Raw genomic sequence first — 21,108 nt, forward strand, 5'->3', positions numbered from 1 at the left:
AGTCACCAGCGACAGTAATTTTGGAGCCCGAGAAAACAAAGGCATGCTTACTGTCCAGTATAGTAATGTTTTCCTCCAGAGCAAAGGACAGTCATGTTTCCTACCCATTGACAAAGGATTCAGGTTCCCCAAGTTCAGTGATCCTCTCCTATAATGTAATCCACTATAAGTTTCATGTCCTTATATTATGATAAGCTTAGGGCTTCCCAGGTGGCTCAGTGGTAAAGAATCTGTCGGCCAATGCAGGACACATGGGTTCTATCCCTGATCCAGGAAGATCCCACATGCTGCGGAGCAACTAAGTCTGTGCGCCACAACTATTGAGCCTGTGCTCTAAGCCTGGAGGCCACAACGACTGAGGCCATGTGCCTTACAGCTCGAGCTCTGCAACAAAAGAAGCCACCGTGGTAAGATGTCCTCACACCACAACTAAGAGTAGACCCCGCCTGCCGCAACTAGAGGAAAGTGCGAGCAGCACAAGGACCCAGCATGGCCAAATTAAAAAAAAAAAAAAAAAAACAACTTAAAAAAGCATTATAATATACATTAGGTCCAAACAAACACTGTTTGATTCCACCGGTATGAGGTGCCTACAGCAGTCAAATTCATAGATTTAAGGGGTGTACTGGTAGAGGCCAGGGGTGGAGGTGGGGGGAAGGGGAATGGGGAGCTGGTGTTTGGTGGGGAGGGAGTTTCAGTTTGGAGGGTGACAGGTTGGGGAGATGTATAATGGTGAGAGTTGCATGGCAATGTGGGTGTGCTGGGTGCCACTGAGCCACACAGCTGAATATGGTTAAAATGGTATGTTTTATGTTATGTGACTTTTACCACAATAAAAAAACATTAAAAAAAAAAAAAGAGTTTAATTTCTTCTAGCAGCATCCATGAACCTGTGATAGACTAACTTGCTGGCTTCCAACTTAGATAAACCACAGAACCTTGATAGTTCTTGAAAGGGGTAGGTTGCAAAAATGGGAACAAATTCTTCTCCTGCCTGCATCCATGTCCTTTAGTATACGCTCTTACACTGACTCAGCTTGGCCATGTGACTTGCTTGATCAATGAGACATTAGTAACCAGGACACAAACAGGAGCTTGAAAAGCATCTGTGCGTTGAAGCTAGCCTACTTGCTGGTTTTAGAATTTAGTTGACATGTGAAAAATCCCAGGCTAGTTTGTTCATGAGAAATACATGCCAAGTGTCCCCCTGAACCCTAGGTGTGACCCTACCCACCACCAGACATGTAAACAAAGCCAACTGAGATCATCCTACCTCCACTCGACTCTTCAGTTAATTGCTGATGTGAGAATGAATCCAGCAGAGATCTGGGAAGCTGCTGGACCAGAGGAAGGGTCCAGTTTCTAAGTTTTGGGGTCTTTTGTTATGCAACACAGGTTAATAAAGATACAGGGTACAAGGAAAAAATGAATTCCAGTGTAATAACTGTATTACAAGTTCTACAGGGTTCAGTCTATGTCTGGTTAAATACTGTATAACTATAGCACTTAGCACAGTGCCTAGGAAAGAGTTAAATACCAGTAGGTCCAAGTTTGTCTTAGTTTTTCCATCTAATAATCAACACACAGGCACTGAAATTTCACCTCACAAGCAGGTCTTGAGATTGAAGGAACTGTGTACGAATCCTGCAGGGCACAGGATTAGGTAGAAAAAGTACAACTTGGTACTTAAAGAGACAAACGCTCCGATGGATGAAAATCAGCTCTCCTACTTACTATCTGGCAGTCCTTGGGCAAGTTATTTAAATATATTGCACTTTAGTTTCTGTATCGGCAGGATGGGAATAAGAAAGCTTTCTTCACAGGCTTTATAACATCAGTATTTTAAAGGAGGCACTCTGTGCAAGACCTGTCAGATTTTGAGGGGCAATGTGGCAAAGAGATAAACTTGGAGCAGCAGCAAACATTGTTAAATGCCAACAATAAGCAAAGTGCTCTTTGGGGCTCACATGTATGCACTCACTTGCACATTCTCTTTCTTATATACACACATCCACAAAATCGAACCCCAATTAAATTCAAAACGCAACCCACAGAGATCGAGGAGGAAGAAAGCTAAGCACCAACAGGGCTACACTATGATCTATAAGAAGACAAAACTCATATTATATAATGTACACAAGTTATACATAACAACCCAAACTATTTTCTTTTAAAAGCCCTCCAAGCAATATAAGCTTTCTGGGAGAGTAATGCCTGATAATGTAAGTATATAAAATATAAGTTATATTTATGAAACCAAATGGGTACTTTACAGAAACTGCTTCATTTCTGCAATTTATAAATTAAATCCCTACTTTTAACTTTAGATAGATATTTTAAGTTTAATTTAAGATATTTATCCTCTACATCACCAGGTTTCACCACATTTAAACACTTTAAAAAAATCTTTCTCTTATGATTTGCCATCTTTGAAAATTCTCTTTAAATGCTGATCGGCAATTGTGTACAGTTGATATTGTCTTGTAAACATCAAAAAACAAGATTACTACTGAACATTTCCAAATCAGGGACTTTCCTGGTGGTCCAGTGGTTAAGACTCCATGCTTCCACTTCAAGGGGCATGGGTTTGATTCCTGGTTGGGGAACTAAGATTCCATACACTGTGGCCAAAAAAGAAAAAAAAAATTCCAAATCAAACCAACAAATCGGCCCAGGCTGGAGTTGGTTTCTTTATCATTTTGAGATGTTGGAAAAGATTGTATGCTATTATATTTTAAAAATATTACCTACTCACTAGTTAACTGATAAAAGATTGAAAAAAATTAAATAGCAGTTAAATAATGTACATTCATAGTTTAATATTTCAAAAAATCTGGTTAACAATTGTCATGATTTTCTTTCTCCTATCCACATTAGGGGTAGTACAGAATGCTGGTTAAGACCTGGGCATGGATTTCAGCTGTAGATCTGCCACTTCGAACCGTGTGACTTATTACTTAAACTCTGCTGCTGCTGCTGCTGCTGCTGCTGCTAAGTCACTTCAGTCGTGTCTGACTCTGTGCGACCCCATAGATGGCAGCCCACCGGGCTCCCCTGTCCCTGGGATTCTCCAGGCAAGAACACTGGAGTGAGTTGCCATTTCCTTCTCCAATGCATAAAAGTGAAAAGTGAAAGTGAAGTCGCTCAGCCGTGTCCAACTCCTAGTGACCCCATTGACTGCAGCCCACCAGGCTCCTCTGTCCATGGGATTTTCCAGGCAAGAGTACTGGAGTCGGGTGCCACTGCCTTCTCCGACTTAAACTCTGAGTTACCTCAAATTACTTAACCTCTGAGATTCAGTTTCCTTACATGTAAAATGAGTTTTATAGTATGTGTATATGTTTATAAAATGGATTGTTATGAAGATTAAATGATATATGCATTTAAAGTCCTTTGTCTATGAACTGAATCATAAGAAATACTAAATAAATAACATTAAATTTAGCTATAACCATCCCATGTATTCACCTTCCAAAATAACAACAACAAACACATCATCACATATCATTAGCCACTAGAAACAAAAGTCTAAAGTTCTACTAAACAAGACAACGTATCCTCAGAGAAGCAGGTACCCACATGTCAACCATAAATACCCCTTATGGGGCTGATTGCATCTCTGTCCCTGTAGCAAAGAGTTGGAAAGCACAAGATGCTTATTCCTTGGAAGGAAAGTTATGACCAACCTAGACAGCATATTCAAAAGCAAAGACATTACTTTGCCAACAAAGGTCTGTCTAGTCAAGGCTATGGTTTCTCCAGTGGTCATGTATGGATATGAGAGTTGGACTGTGAAGAAGGCTGAGTGCCGAAGAATTGATGCTTTTGAACTGTGGTGTTGGAGAAGACTCTTGAGAGTCCCTTGGACTGCAAGGAGATCCAACCAGTTCATTCTAAAGGAGATCAGTCCTGGGTGTTCTTTGGAAGGAATGATGCTAAAGCTGTAACTCCAATACTCTGGCCATCTCATGCAGAGTTGACTCATTGGAAAAGACTCTGATGGTGGGAGGGAAAGGGGACGACAGAGGATGAGATGGCTGGATGGCATCACCGACTCGATGGACATGAGTTTGGGTGAACTCCAGGAGTTGGTGATGGACAGGGAGGCCTGGCGTGCTGCAATTCATGGGGTCGCAAAGAGTCGGACATGACTGAGCAACTGAACTGAACTGAAAACAAGAACATTCATAGAAAATTAAAAAATCAGACACATGACTTATACTTAGGGACTTTAAAAAAATACATTGTTTCACAGATTGTCCTTCTGATCCTCAATGCAGAAATACCCTGCTGCCGGCCTGCAGTCCTGTTACAGCACACTACAATGCCACACTTCCTTATGGTGGTAAACTGTCAAACACCCCTCAGCTCAAGATGCAAAGGAGAGGTCTACTCTCCACTGGAGGGCCACCCAGGTGTCCAGTCCAAGGAGGATCCCAATAGCATCCCAATCTCAGCCTGACCAGGAAAGCACCCCCAACATTCACAACTCTGGAGACTATTACCTAATTGGTTAATGACTATGTGACAGTTCAGGAAAACCATCATCCTCTGTTTATTTGCATAATATCCTAAGAGAAACAAATAACAAACTGCCTTGACTTACCCGGAAGTAGTCGCTGCAGGCTGCTAGGACGGCCTTGTGAGCATGGAATTTCTGCTCCTCAGCAATCAGGGTGACATCGCAGAGAATGCCGTCACTTCTCTGCTGATTCAGTGCTGCCAGGACGCTATCGTTGTGAGATTCCGAGTGGCAGAGCCTCTGGCCTGTCAACATTTCTTGAATACTGTAGGGAGAGGGAGCAAGTTAATGTTCTTTCTTCCTCTCAGCAGCCCGGCCACCCCACACTCTCTCCCACATAGCAACTCAGGGAATGCAGATTCCAGTGTCTGTGATAGTGTGGCCATCCTAGCCCCGCCATCTCTTGCTCCACCAGCCTCTTGCTTCCTTTGTCTCTAGTTCTCTCTTTTCCTCACCCCCACAGCAATTCTTCCTTTCCTACTATCCCTCTCTTTCAGAATTTGTGGTTGCTGTGTCTCCATCCGTGTCTGTGTATTGGCCCATATCTGCAGGCCTGTAAACCTCTGCTTCTGGGCCTCTGTCTCCTCAGTACTGTACATCTGAGCACACATCTCTGGATGTGTATGTACATATGCATGTGACTCCTTCCACTCTGGGACCCCCTTCTTAGTCTCTGGTTCCTTTTCTAGCTTTGTAACACCTGTGTGAGGTTAGCACAAGCTCACAACCTGATCTCTGGCATGCACTAAGCCAGCACTGAATCCACGGGACCTATATGACTCACCAGAGACACAGGAAGTCACCATGTCTCCTCACAAGACACAACACTCCATTAATAAATAAGACAAAACCGAGCAAATGTTGGATAGGGTAAAAAAGGGGTGCCTGTGACCACTTCATGTAAAAGGCCATTAATTAAGCCATAGCAGCTTATTATTAAACTTGGGAAATTATGCATCACCAAGAGTACATCAAAAGAAATGCCATTGTAAGGAAAAACTTTAAGGCTGAAAGGAAACTGCACCTGTATTATTAGACTGTAACAGCTATGTGTGGTCACTGTACTAGACTTACTAATGACAATGGCATCTATTTTCTGCTCTATTTTGCGCGACTGCTAAACTTACTCACTGTGAAACTTTCCTCTTCACTGCCAACCCTAAACTAAAATATTCATTGCATGTCCTTTCAAAACTCCTGGGTGAAACCCACATCTTCCTAAAAGAGTGTGGAAGTAATGCTAATAAACACCAAACTGAATTTGTAGATAGTTATAAACAATTCCAGCTTAGATACATGAAAATTTCCATGGCACCCTAGGAATCTCAGAATCGGCATTGGACTAAGAGGAGATGAGAACAGGAACTATTAAGCTCTATTTCTGAGTGGAGTAAAGATGCCATAGGAATGAGTGAGATTGTCTCTCCCAATCTGACAACTCCTGTGTCCAGTTTCTTCCTCTGAATGTGAAAGAGCCGCTCAGGGGAACCAAGGCGTCACCACCAGTCTACCCTGCATGGCTGGTTTATCTGACAGGGCTGTGGTGCCAGCTGGCTGATAAATTACAGTTCAGCATAAATCACTATCTTAAAGGAAACCAAATGCTTCCCATAAAATGCCAGAGTGCAGCCAATAAGCTTTATTGGACATTTTTGACTGGGGAGCCTCAGAAATGTCAGAACTACTGAAAGAAAAAAAATTTGACAGGAGGTGATGATATAGTAAGTTCTCGTGGGAAGGTGGGAGGATTATTTTCAGCTGAAATACAGCAGTGAGTTTTGAAATGGTTACTGTCATCAAATATTCATCTAGCATCTCTAGCTATAGGCAGACTTTTAAAGTCAGTAATTGAAAATCATGCTCGGAAGCATAAATAACTCTTTTACATATTGCTATGCATAGGCTAGAATGGAGTTAATTAGCATGGCTCAAAGAAATGAAGGGGCAGAGTAGTAATAGAAGTATTATATCAGCTAAATAAGCTTTAAGACAGTCTTTGAAAAATCTTTCCTAAAAGGATGACATTTTTATACATTTCACAAGCACAAAGTCCTTACTATGTTCCATGAATTATTCTTAGTGATTTACATTATTAATTCATTTAATCTTCATAACAACACTATGAGGCAGGTAATAACATCTCTTTCACAGATTAGAAACCTGATGGTACAAGAGCAGGCATTTTCAGAATCTATTACCATGAATATAATAATGCCATTTGTCCTCCTGCTTAAAAAATAAAACAAACGAACAAAAAAACCTGAAACAAAGGCAAAAAATGATCATCTAAGATCTCAAAAATCTATGCTAGAGGGGGAAAAAAAAATCACAAAGTCCACATTAATTATATATTTAGATTGTGGATAATCTCAAAATCAAAGTATCTTTGAAAAATAATACACATTAGCATAATAACATGAGATAGTGATAAGAAATGCCTGAAATCATGCTTCAAAAACATTTATCTTTGCAATAATTAAGTTTGGAGAGAGAAAATAGATTTTAATTATGATAATCTTAGAACATTTATGTGAAACTCTCATAACTTTTCTCCCTTTTAATATACCTTAAATGCCAAATAAATGTATTTTGAAATTTCATTTGTAGTGGAACAGGAGAATATATTAAAATAATTGCCTTATAGTGTTTCTTTACTCATTTTCCAAATAGAGAGCCACAATTCACATTCTTATGATTGAATCAGTGTTTGCATTTCAGATATCTATTGACAGAGAATAAATCTTTCCAGGGAAAGAGCAGCTGTAAACTGAAATTTGGCAAAGAATTAAGGGCTCAGCTCTGAAACAATCGGGATGCTGCACAATTTCACAGGATCATTCAGCTGGGCTTGAAACATTCAAGCTTAAAGAAAACAGCATGCTAAATATTTAAGGCAACACTTGGCACAAGATACCAAATGTTTTGGAACCAATATGTTAGGAATCCTTAAAAGCAGAAACAAATACTCCAACATTTGGCAAGAAATAAAGGCCTATTAATCAACAAGTCATTGTATTGTATTCTGAAAGGAACTTCCCACTCAACTCTCAAGATGTAAATCTGCAAAAGACCTCAACTCTTTAAGTGTGAAGGCACAAGCAGCCATGGAACACAGCTGCAAGGCCACAGGGCCATAGGATAAAGCCAGTAATCATAAACCAGGGAGGAGGTGACTCAAAGACTATAATACGCACAGTCTCTGAACTAGGGTGGGGAGCAGACATATCCCCGCAAATGGCTTCCTTGGCATCAAACTTCTGCAAATTAGCAAACTACCAACTTAGAGCAGTGTCCTGCCATTCCTTGGCAAACAAGGAAGGAAAAACATATTCCTAAAACTTCCTAAAATACTAAACAAACAAGCAAACAAAACGTAAGACAGGAGCCACATTTTCCATTTGAGGGTATACATGTTTGAAGGTTATCCTAAAATTGGGAAAGGTCTTCCATAGAAGCAATATTGCCACCTTGAAATTCACAAGTGAGTGCGGAGGGTAACTTGTGACCTGGCTTTGGCAAGGCAACCCCAATACCCTTTCCTCTGAGGAACTCCTTAAACCTGCACTGTCCAATATAATAGCCACTAGCTACATGTGGCTACTGAGTAAAACCTGGGCAGTCCAAGTTGAGATGGGCTCTAAATGGAAAATGTACACTGGATGTCAAAGACATAAAATTAACTAAAAGAATGCAAAAATATCTCAACATTTTTATACTGATTACGTGTCAAAATGATAACATCTAGGGTGTATTGGGTTAAATATATTGTTAAAAATTTTTTTACTAGTTTCCTTTCACTTTAAAAAAAAAGTGTCTGCTTGAAAAGATTAAATGATATATATACTTCATGCTATGGTTTTACAGGACAGTCTACAAGTTCCCTGGGGATATGCTCCTCCTGTCTTTCCACATGAACTATATAAGGGTTTCAGACACTCATCAGGCTGCTGATGAGTCTGGCTGTTCTTGATTCTCACAGGGCCCAGCCCCTCTCAGGTACAACACAGGAAGCCCCAGACTCCCTGAGCAAGAAATTGCCTTTTAGTGATGCCAGGGAGCAACCATCTGATTGGTCAAATGTAGCATCCAATACCAGGGAGATAAATAAATGAGATCTCAAGGAACAGAACTATTCATGACTTTAAATCCTTAACTTTCATTCTGAAATTGATGATAAAAATTAAAAAATCAAATGCAGAGCATGAAGTTCATAACATGGCACAGCTCATTCACAGGGAAGCACTGCATTATCACAAACTACTACTTCAAGCTCACAGTGAACATTTTTGATCACAGAAATCTCTGAGTCTCATTTTTATAGCATAAATTTTGACTGAGGTCACTCAGTTTATAATATATAAATTCCAGAATGGTTATCTGGTTTTTAAATATCTGAAATTCAAATTTAAAAATTCAAGTCAGTTTCCATATCAATGTTTACTTAGCATTTAGATACGCAAATATATGCAAGTAGTTTTCAAGTAAGGTTACCAATAAGGTGTCGCATACCTGTATATCAAATACAGTCAAGTACTGTAGAGATCCTCACTTCCTAAACAGATGACACCAAAAAGAAAAGGACTGGACAAAAAAAACCTAACAGAACTAGGATTATGCGTGATTATCTCAGTTCAGTCTATTGATACACTGTGCCCTAATCACTTCCATTCTACAGTCAAACTATTTTAGCACAAATTAAATACATTAATATTAAAAGGACTCTATTTATTTAAGTGGTGCTTAGTTGCTAAGTCATGCCAGACTCTTTGAGACCCCACTGACTATAACCTGCCAGGCTCTTCTGTCCATGGGATTTCCCAGAATCCCATGAATACTGCAGTGGGCTGCCATTTCCTTCTCCAGGGTATCTTCTTGACCCAAGGATAGAACCCACGTCTCTAGGTATCTTGCACTGGCAGGCAGATTCTTTACCACTAGCACCAACTGGGAAGTGGAGAGGCTGTTTTAAAAAAAAAAACCACCAAGGAACTTAAATTTATTTTTAATAGAACACTTTACAATTTGTAAATACTTCTAAATTAATGCTAACAATAGTAAGGGTCAAAATAATACGCAAAGAAGATGCAGTATGCTTAGTAAATGACCAAGAAATAATGACGACTACGCAGAAAGGAATGTATTTATAAATGGATAATCTTATTTCCTTCCTTCCTTCCTTTATTCACCCAAACATTATCTGTGCTATAAAAGATTAAATGATACATATACTATCCTGTGCCAGGTATTATACCAGGTTCTGGAGATAAGATGATGAACACTTTAGCAGCTTTCACAGAACCCTCAGTTTTTTGAGGTAGTTAAACTTTAATCAAATAAGCTAGCCTCTCTGATGAAGTAATGCTGGGGCTGCAGGCTGAAGGATGAGAACAAGTTACCAGGGCAAAAGGGGAGAACAGAGTTTCACAGGCAGAGGAACAGCAAGTGCTCTGATCCTTTGGCAGGAGGGAGCAAGGCCCTGACACCGAGTCTATAGAACACACACGGCTGGAACGCTGAGGACAAGCACAGGCCCAGAGCAGGATCTGAAGCTCAGAAAGAGGTCTTGGCTAGAGGTGCAAAACTCATCTGGAGAGAGAGAGAGTGACAGAAGTACAGCTGCGTCTCCAGAACACACTTGAGAGACAACAGTCAGAAGCTGCTGAGAAGGTAAGAAAGACGGGATTCAAAACACAGAAGCAGGGCTGGGCTCAGTTGTGAGAAAGGATTCCTTTTTGAGTAGCAGGAGGGAAGGAATAAATGAAGCAGAAACACGCATTAAAACCTAGGGCATTTTATTTTTTTGCTTGCTGAATCTAAACATTCAGTGGAACCAACCTCCACTGGACAATGTAGGCATGAAAACACAGATATTTGGGATCATCTGGGTTGGGGTTTTGTCAGGCAAATGCAGAGAGCAAGAGAAATTAAGGATTTAAAAGAGCGATAGATTCTAAACTGGTTAAGAAGGGAAATGAGAGAAGGAAAATATTGATGGATTTGGTGGAGTGGCCCGGCCACTAAATGAGACGCTGCCATGAGGTCAAAGTACCACCATGGGGAGGGTAGGTAAATCAGGAAGCTAGAAGGTCCTGGTAAGAATAAAAAGGCGGATGAAGTGGTTTCAGAAACTGAGTAACTTCTGGGGATGCAAGATCCATAGCGAGACGGCACGAGTAGGTGGCTCAATGAGGGAGAAGGCCACACGCAGGTAGAAGGTCCAAGGCCATCAAGTCAGGCAGATCCTCCATGTGAATACAGAGGGCACCAGGAAGGAGTCAAGGGTTTGTGGTGAGAGGAGACTGTCGGCCCAACGCCAAGCGCACAGTGAATGAGAGGAAGTCACCCTGCTGGGGTGGGGAGGAGGAGGGGATGCAAGAGTTGAAGAGCACCGCCTTCAGAAGAGCCCGTCTTTGTTGTCGTTTTCTCAGACAACCAATATAAGGAGTAAAGACTGAGAAGCAAAACTATGCCCTGGGTTGACAACAAGCTCTTTACCCATCCCTAAAGTACATGAGAACTGAGAAAATAAGGCCACCACTTGAGACAGCTACAAAACAAGTGGTGTCCCAGACAAAGACGGGGCCCAGTGAAGGCAGGAGGTGCTCAAAGCTTCAAAGGGTGAGGGAGATGACACAGTGGAGCACAAACAAGACCCCGGTGCAACAGCTCCACAGGGCACAGGGAAAGTTAGAAAGGGGGAAAGGAAGGTCTGTGTTGCAGCAGAGAAGGAAAGTCCATCGCAGAGATGATGGTGCTATGGAGGACAGATGGCAGAGGGATCAGAGTTTGTCAGAGAAGTTTAATTCCTTCAATACTTGTTGAGTCCCTCCCCTGTGCTCGGTCCTAGGCACTGCAGTAGGAGGATTTCAAGTCACACAAGGCTCACTACCCCAAGCCAAGATGTATCCTACAGTGCCCACCTGAGGAAGCGTTCAGACGGCATGCTCCAGCTGGGTTCCTCAGGGTCTCAGCCTTAGAAGGTCGCAGAGGAGTCGGCAAGCATTCCAGCTAAATGAAAAAACAAGAAAGAAAAGCACAGTGACTTACATGCAAAAAAAAGAAAAAGAAAAAAACAAACATACTCTGGGTCTTCATGATGCTAATACTTTAGAAACTTGAAGAATTTTATAGACAAGATACAACAATCTGACTGAATGCTCTTGTGATAGGCAATGTTTCAGAATGCTTGTAAGTTTTAAAGTTTGTTCACCTTATTAGAATTTCACGGACTAAAAATTAAAATTTGAGAACCAAAAATAGCTAAAGAGTTACATTAAAAATTAAAACAGATGGCCAGAGGGAAAAATTAAGATTTGAAAAAATAGTTACGATTTATGTCAGAGAACATTTTACCTATGTTCTCTTCTAGGAGCTTTATGGTATCACATCTTATACTTAGGGGCTTCCCTGGTGGCTCAAATGGTAAATAATCTGCCTGCAATGCAGGAGACCCAGGTTTAATCCCTGGGTTGGGAAGACCCCCTGGAGAAGGAAAAGGCAACCCACTCCAGTAGTCTTGCCTGGAGAATTCCATGGACACAGTCTTTAAACCCATTCTGAGTTTCTTTTTGTTTATGGTGTGAGGGAGTGTTTTAACTTCACTGATATACATGTGGCAGTCCAGCTTTCCAAACAACACCCACTATAGAAATAAAAGCAAAAACAAACATATGAGACCTAATCAAACAATCTTTTGCACAGCAAACGAAACCATAAACAAAATGAAAAGACAACCTTCAGACTAAAAGAAAATATTAATATTTGCAAACAATGTGACAAGGGCTTAATTTCCAAAATACATGAACAGTTCATACAGTTCAATATTAAAAAGACAAACAACCAATCCAAAATGGGCAGAAACTGCCAGTTTTTCAAAGAAGATACACAGATGGCCAACAGAGGCATGAGACATGCTCGACAGTGCTAATTATTAGAGTAATGCAAACCAAAACTACAATGAGGCACCTGATACCTCACACCTGTCAGAGGGGACGCCATCAAAAGGTCTACAAATAATATATGCTAGAGAGAGTGTGGAGAAAAGAGAACACTTCCAGACCATTGGTGGGAATGTAAATTGGTGCAGCCACTATGCAAAACAGTATGGCGATTCCTTAAAATACTAAAACTTTAATTCAAAAAGATACATGTACCCCAATGTTCATAGCAGCACTACTTATAACAGTTAAGACATGAAAGCAACTTGAGGATCCATCAACACATGAATGGATAAATAAGATGTAGTGTGTGTATATATATGTGTGTGTGTGTATGTATATAAAAGAATATTATGCAGCCATAAAAAAGAAAAACATTTTGTCATTTGCAGCATCATGGACGGACTTTGAGATCACCATACTAAGTAAAGTCAGAGAAAGACATATATTCTATGGTATCACTTGTAAGTAGAATCTAAAAAAATAATATGCATGAATTTATTTACAAAATAGAAACAGGTTCACACAGACACAGAAAACAAGCTTATGATTACCAAAGTAGAAGTGGGGATAAATTAGGAGCATGGAATTAACAGATATACACAACTATATACAAAATAGATAAACAATGATTTACAATATAGAACAAGGAATTATATTCAATATCTTATAACACTTATAACTCAGAGAAAGAAAATATAAAAAAACAGATTTACATATATAAACACTGAATCCATGACTATGTTTTACAACTCTCATTAGAAGGTCTAGCTGCCATTTTTTAATACACTCAAGTATCAAAATTAATTCCAGTTTGAATCATCTTAAACAGGCTCTCTTCTAAGTTTCATTTTGAAAAGCAAAAACAGTATAAAAACACATGAAAGAAACATGTAAAGCTGTGCCTATTTCTGCTAGTTTTATAAAAGAGAGACCTATGGTTTCCAGTCTAAAATATAGTATTTGTTACACCGTATCCAAACCTTCAAACTATACTAATTCACATAAATATATCAGAATTTGCTGAGGATTCATTTCACTGTTGTTGAACATCAGGTTGTTTTAAACATTTCATACATTCATACTTACTTCTTGCTTTTTCAATTACTGAAAATAGTATACCTGTACTTTTCATTTATTTCTAAGTTTTGACAAATCTAAAAATGAGCATCATTTTCAATTATTTAACTGCAACTGAGCAATAAAGAGGATCAGAATAATTCACGACACGTTGTTTAACTAGCTTAGAGACTTTCCTAGCAACCTATCACTGCTACATATTCCTTTCATAAACTAAGTTATAAACTCCGAGTTCTTATTGCCTAACACAAAAACTACAGAGATGGACACTTTAAGATGGCGTAAGAATATTTATTATTATTAGAGAGACATGAAAAAAACTTAATCTTTCTGAAATTCTAATACTTTAAAAAGCTCTCAATAACAAGGTGAATATAGAACAATAATCCTAAAAATTACAATAATCCAAAATTAAAGGACACATTTTATTGTATTTTTCAGACATTCCAAATACGGCAATTAAAAATCTCAAGATAACTTCCTTTATTGTTTGGAGACCAACTCACTAAATTAGTTCTCTTCAGAAATTATCTAATTACAATCTGTTTCATTCTACAATGTTCAGTGAAATGAACACCACTTTAAAGGCTGGGAGTTAAAATGAGTTAAAGGATGAATCAACCCCTGAAAATTACTGTTATTTACTATTCACTAATATTTCTTATATTTTACTACATATAGTTTATAGTATCATTAGATTGCATATGATAATTTATCTTTAATTCTGATTATTTCATAAATTGGTATATTTTTAACACCAGTAAATTAGTATATTTTAATACCAGTACATCATCACATGGTGTGCAATAAATGATATTAGATATCCCTTTAGTTTCAAAGGTAAACATTCAAGGTACCCCACTGGTATACTTTCCTGCATGGAACATCATTCCAGAAGGTAACAAGGATGCTTGCCCTTTCAGAAGGTGAAAACATCTAAGCTCTCCCTCCAAACAAAAAAGATGTGGAGATGACTTAATTCTAACAGGAAAGGTCCAACATGTGATTAGAGCAGTTTACCAACTGAATAGAAATTTAGGCCAAAGAACACAACTGTCCTGTTCCTACAAAACCCTACAACTCTTTTAATCTATAGAAGAAAATCATTCAGGATTTATTCCTGAGATCATAATGGTAAAGCCTCTCTATTAAATATCTGCTATTTTGTTTTAATTTAAAATTATAAATAATAATCACTTTACCTACTCAGTTCAGTTCAGTTGCTGAGTCGTGTCCAACTCTGCAACCTCATGAATTGCAGCATGCCAGGCTTCCCTGTCCATCACCAATTCCCAGAGCTTACTCAAACTCATATCCATCGAGTCAATGATGCCATCCAACCATCTCATCCTCTGTCATCCCCTTCTCCTCCCACCTTCAATCTTTCCCAGCATCAGGGAAAGTTTGTTGATCAAGATAACCCCCAAGAAAAAGAAATGCAAAAAGGCAAAATGGTTGTATAGCTGAGAAAAGAAGAGAAGCAAAAAGCAAAGGAGAAAAGGAAAGATACACCCATTTGAATGCAGAGTTCCAAAGAATAGCAAGGGGAGATAAGAAAGCCTTCCTCAGTGATCAGTGCAAAGAAATAGAGGAAAACAATAAAATGGGAAAGACTAAAGATCTCTTCAAGAAAATTAGAGATACCAAGGGAACATTTCATGCAAAGATGGGCTCAATAAAGGACAGAAATGAACTGGACCTAACAGAAGCCGAAGATATTAGAGGTGGCAACAATACACAGAACTATACAGAAAAGATCTTCATGACCCAGATAACCACAATGGTGTGATCACTCACCTAGAGCCAGCTATCCTGGAATGTGAAGTCAAGTGGGCCTTAGGAAGCATCACTATGAACAAAGCTAGTGCAGGTGATGGAATTCCAGTTGCGCTATTTCAAATCCTACAAGATGATGCTGTGAAAGTGCTGCACACAATATGCCAGCAAATTTGGAAAACTCAGCAGTGGCCACAGGACTGGAAAAGGCCAGTTTTCATTCCAATCCAAAGAAAGGCAATGCCAAAGAATGTTCAAACTTTACCTACTACCACAGCCAAATGCTTTATTTGATTGCTCTTACAATAAGAGGTACTTCATATGCATGATCTCATTTAATACTCATAATAACCTAATGCGGATGATATTATTTTCATTTTACTGATAAAAGAAACCAGGGATATAAGTAATTCACAAAAGGCACAGGACTAGAAATTGGTTGTCTCAGGGATTAAAACTGTTTGACTCCAAAGTTTGTACTCTTAATTATTCTGCTCTAATTCCAAGTTTTATAATAAACCATAAAACTACAACTTTTGAAGTCACACTAAAATCAAAATATATAGATTATATGAAAATTAAAGAAGAAACAGAGTCAGTAAGATCTCAATACGTGAACCGTGAACTTCCTGATGTTCAAGCTGGTTTTAGAAAAGGCAGAGGAAACAGAGATCAAATTGCCAACATCCTCTGGATCATGGAAAAAGCAAGAGAGTTCCAGAAAAACATCTATTTCTGCTTTATTGACTATGCCAAAGCCTTTGACTGTGTGGATCACAATAAACTGTAAAAAATTCTGAAAGAGATGGGAATACCAGACCACCTGACATGCCTCTTGAGAAATCTGTATGCAGGTCAGGAAGCAACAGTTAGAACTGGACATGGAACAACAGACTGGTTCCAAATAGGAAAAGGAGTACGTCAAGGCTGTATATTGTCACCCTGCTTATTTATCTTATATGCAGAGTACATCATGAGAAACACTGGGCTGGGAGAAACACAAGCTGGGATCAAGATTGCCGGGAGAAATATCAATAACCTCAGATATGCAGATGACACCACCCTTATGGCAGAAAGTGAAGAGGAACTAAAGAGCCTCTTGATGAAAGTGAGAGAGGAGAGTGAGAAACTTGGCCTAAAGCTCAACATTCAGAAAATGAAGATCATGGCATCCGGTTCCATCACTTCATGGGAAATAGATGGGGAAACAGTGGAAACAGTGTCAGACTTTATTTTGGGGGGCTCCAAAATCACTGCAGATGGTGACTACAGCCATGAAATTAAAAGATGCTTATTCCTTGGAAGAAAAGTTATGACCAACCTAGGTAGTATATTCAAAAGCAGAGACATTACTTTGCCGACTAAGGTCCGTCTAGTCAAGGCTATGGTTTTTCCAGTGGTCATGTATGGGTGTGAGAATTGGACTGTGAAGAAGGCTGAGCACCAAAGAATTGATGTTTTTGAACTGTGGTGTTGGAGAAGACTCTTGAGAGTGCCTTGGACTGCAAGGAGATCCAACCAGTCCATTCTGAAGGAGATCAGCCCTGGGATTTCTTTGGAAGGAATGGTGCTGAAGCAGAAACTCCAGTACTTTGGCCACCTCATGCGAAGAGTTGACTCATTGGAAAAGACTTTGATGCTGGGAGGGAATTGGGGCAGGAGAAGAAGGGGACGACAGAGGATGAGATGGCTGGATGGCATCACAGACTCGATGAACGCGAGTCTGAGTGCACTCTGGGAGTTGGTGATGGACAGGGAGGCCTGGCATGCTGCGATTCATGGGGTCACAAAGAATCAGACACGACTGAGCGACTTCACTTTCACGCATTGGAGAAGGAAATGGCAACCCACTCCAGTGTTCTTGCCTGGAGAATCCCAGGGATGGGGGAGCCTGGTGGGCTGCCATCTATGGGGTCACACAGAGTCGGACACGACTGAAGTGGCTAAGCAGCAGCAACAGCAGCAGTATGGTATAACATCTATCATGCAGATCCACTCATCCACACTGAGCTATTCCCTCCCTTCAGGATACTGGTACCAACCATGTTCTCTGCCCAGAACTTCCCATGTCCTTTTTACCTAGTTAGCTCCTATTCATCTTGCAAGTTCCAAGGTCACCTCCTCTGGGAAGCCTTCCCTAAAACTCCCCAAGGTCCCAGTTCCTTACTCTTCTATGAGCTCCAATAACACCTATACATCCAAACACACAGCATAATTAGCACTCTATATAATTACTTGTTTGGGGGAGGGGGGTTAGAAGCTATTGGCTTAGCCTCATTTCTACTCACCCCAAGACAGTGAGCTCTTTAAGGAGAATGAGCCATCTTGGAGTAGCCATAGTTTTTTCTACTGTCCCAGTGTAATTACTAATTGTACCCCCATTTATTCTCTGTGGCTTTGCACTTTCAGTCATAAAAATTTGATCATCCTGTCTATATAGGCAGGATCCATATCTATCTTGCTCATTATCTTGAACGCCCTGGGCCTACCATTATTCTCACAATATCCTGCAAAGCAGAAAAAGTAAACATATAATGTATCCCTGTTTTAGAATGAAGAACATGCGATCATAAGGCCAGCTTATTTGCATGTATTAAATCACAATGTTTTAGTGAATATTATCAAAATGTTGTTGTTAAGTTCCTCACTTATGTCTGACTCTTCTGCAACCCCAAGGACTGTAGCCCACCAGGCCCCTCATGGTATTTCCCAGGCAAGAATACTGGACTGGGTTGCCACTTTCCTCTCCAGGAGATCTTCCCAGATCAGGGATTGAATCCAGATCTCCGGCAATGGCAGGTGGATTCCTTACCACTGAACCACCTGTGAAGCCCATACTATCAGAATGCATGCCCTAAAAGGAAATGCTGCACTGAATATTAAAAACTCCTCTAATGAGAACAAGGATGAATAGGCAGTCACCCTCATGAATACAGCTGGAGACCTCGTGAACCAAAATAAAATATAACGTTTAAGTCAGTTCTTCCAGTCACAGTAACACACCCCTTTCCAGTTCTTTAATTTTTAGCTCCACCACTCCTCTGTGAATAGAAACATAAAATGCTTAGATCAGTTACACAGTCTTGTCAAAATAACCTACCCTGCAATTATAACATCCTAATGTGCTTTTTAAAAATGTTGCCATGAAAATTTTTTCATTAAAGAATTTCTTATAGTTCTCAGACCACTGAAAATTAAACCAACTATTTGCATCTCTGTAGATGGTAAAATGTAGATCTTGAATATATAAAAATATTTGTATGACAAAAATATTATTGCACAGAAAAAACAATATGCTACATTTATATAATTATTTTATTTCACTAAAAAAATCTGTATGAAAAAGTTATTATTCAGACAATGAATGAACATTCTACTTATTAATGACTGCCTTCTAACAAATAGAAAATATCAGTTTACAGTCCTCTAACATACAATCTAGATGTAATCCAAACTCCATTTTCCAACAGAGAAAGTTTTACCATTAAATTTTACAACATGGACGCTTCATTCATTCAAATATCTATTAAAGGCTTAATATATTTCCAGTAATCACTGAACAAGATGTGATGACAGACACAAAAGAATTAAAAATGGTCTCTGTCCTTCAAATAGTTTATAACCTTCAAGTAAGGGATAACATCCACATAGAATGCGAAGTAGCTTCAGCCATGTCCAACTCTTTGTGACCCCATGGACTGTAGGCCACCAGGCTCCTCTGTTCATGAGAGTCTCCAGACAAGAATATCGGAGTGGGTTGCCAAGTCCTCCTCCAGGGGATCTTCCTGGCCCAGGGATCAAATCTCTGTCTCTTATGTCTCCTGCTATCCACATTAACATCACCCTAATAGTACAAGACATTCTGCATTTTCTTCAGCTGCGAGATTCACAATTTCCTCTCATTTTACAATTTCTAAAATTGAAGCTGTACTTTAAATTGATCGCTGATGTACTGAAAAGCTGATATGTATCTCACATGTGCAAAAAGCATTAAAACTGGTGAAGCATCACAGTTCAAGTACTTAAAGAGGCTAGGCTTACATGCAATATTACATACAGTTCTTACACTGACCTAGCATTGTAAGAATTATGGACCCATTTTTTCCAAAGAAAAAGCAGAGGCCCAGCAGGCTAAAATGCTTGAGGTTTAAAAAGAAAAAAAAAAAAAAAAAAAAAACCTACGAACTGGTAAAGCTGAGATTTAAATCCATCTGTTTGTTACATTCTGCTGCGCCATATCGCCCTACCAAAGGCAAGCTGGATGTTGGTTAGAATCGTGGAGGAAGGTTAAGTGGAGGAACAATGAAAGATGCAGAGAGAGAAGAGGAGGCTTCCCAGATGAAAAGTACAATGCACTGAAATGTAAGGAGGCTTCTAAGTTATACTCTTGCAAAATAAGAAATCTGTACCTGAAGCTGAAGATGCAATGTAGACATGTGTTCAATCTGCCATCTTTAGCAGGAAGCCCTTTTGGTAAGCCCTATTTTATGCCCATTTTCCTGATTAGGAAATCAGGGTTTAGAGAAATTAAGTAACTTCAGGAAGGTTACACAACCAGCATGGGAGCCAGGGTGAAAACCTAGGTAGGTAGTCTACATCCTAGTAGTAGCCCTCAGTCACTCAGTCATGTCTGAATCTTCGCAGCCCTGGAATTTTCCAGGCAGGAATACTGGAGTGGGTTGCCATTTCCTATTCTAGGGGCTCTTCCTGACCCAGGGATGGAACCCATGTCTTTGTACTGGCAGGCAGATTCTTTACCACTAGCACCACCTGGGAAGCAGTCTATATCCAGACCCACTCTTTTTTAATCAGTAAGCTATCCTGCATCTCCAGCTGTATAGGGTTCTTATTTTACAAAAGTATAACAGAAGCCCCCATATCTTTGAGTGCGTTGCACTTCTCATCTCATAATAAACATGCTAATTCTCTCAGACACAATATTTGGTTTTCCATGAAAACAGAGATCTGACCAGGCTTGAATAACAAAGAATTTACTATAACTATTCACTAAGCATCTTTTCTCTCACTCATTCAACATTTAAACTGCTTTTACCATATGCCAGGACGGCATGTAAAAGAGTAAGATTACAATGACTTTGTAAAACGTCTTTTTTTTCCTAACATGACAAGTGATAAAAGCTACTGCTTTTTAAAGCATAATTTTCTTTTACAAAAGAGATGTAAAGTAGAAGAAAGGACGTGGGCATGAGATTAAGTTCCTTCAGCTGAGTTGAGCTGCACCTTAACCGGTATCTTTATGAATTACAGGGGTAGGGACCATGTCCCGCTGATCTCTGTGTAAGAAGGAACTTTGTTCCCAGAAGACTCGGTATAAAATGAATGGTTTATAAAATAGTTATTGTTCCAGAAGTTAATGCAGTTTTATCACAAATGCAGAACTTCTAAACATCTCCAAAAACACTTTTCTCTGTCACTAAAAAGGCACTACAAGTCTTTTACAGAATATGCACATAATCTTAACCAAGGTATCAAAACCAAAAAGAAATCCAAATTTAATTTAAAAATTAATGTTACTTTAAAACTTTGGGGCAACACTGAACAAAACGATGTGATGTGACAGTCGATGCATGTCTGCTGAGTGGCCAGGGAGGCCTCTGAAGAAACGAAGTTCATCTAAAATGTCATTAATGACAAAAGAATATGAAAGGATATTCCAAAGCCAGACAAGAAAGTTTTCGCATTCTGTTGTGTGACTTGAGACATGTTTTGAATTGCTCCATGATTTTCTGGCATGAGTCAGAAGAGGAGGAGGAGAGTGGAGTCTGTTTCCTC

General features: G+C 39.5%; 1 protein-coding gene across 7 annotated transcripts in view; it reads right to left on the bottom strand.

Annotated features, from left to right (window-relative positions):
- KLHL32 (kelch like family member 32) overlaps positions 1-11,465 on the bottom strand; it is a 177,674-nt gene extending 166,209 nt beyond the window's left edge. For all 7 annotated transcript variants that reach the window (XM_068985189.1, XM_068985188.1, XM_068985187.1 and 4 more), the window contains exons 1-2: positions 11,443-11,465; positions 4,607-4,787 (exon numbers count right to left, since the gene is read on the bottom strand). In XM_068985189.1, coding sequence (XP_068841290.1) covers positions 4,607-4,787; positions 11,443-11,465 — 204 coding nt within the window. The remainder of the gene's footprint in view (positions 1-4,606; positions 4,788-11,442) is intronic.
- Between the last annotated feature and the right edge of the window lie 9,643 nt (positions 11,466-21,108).

The sequence above is a fragment of the Capricornis sumatraensis genome, chromosome 13, assembly GCF_032405125.1.
Source record: "Capricornis sumatraensis isolate serow.1 chromosome 13, serow.2, whole genome shotgun sequence".
NCBI lineage: Eukaryota > Metazoa > Chordata > Mammalia > Artiodactyla > Bovidae > Capricornis > Capricornis sumatraensis.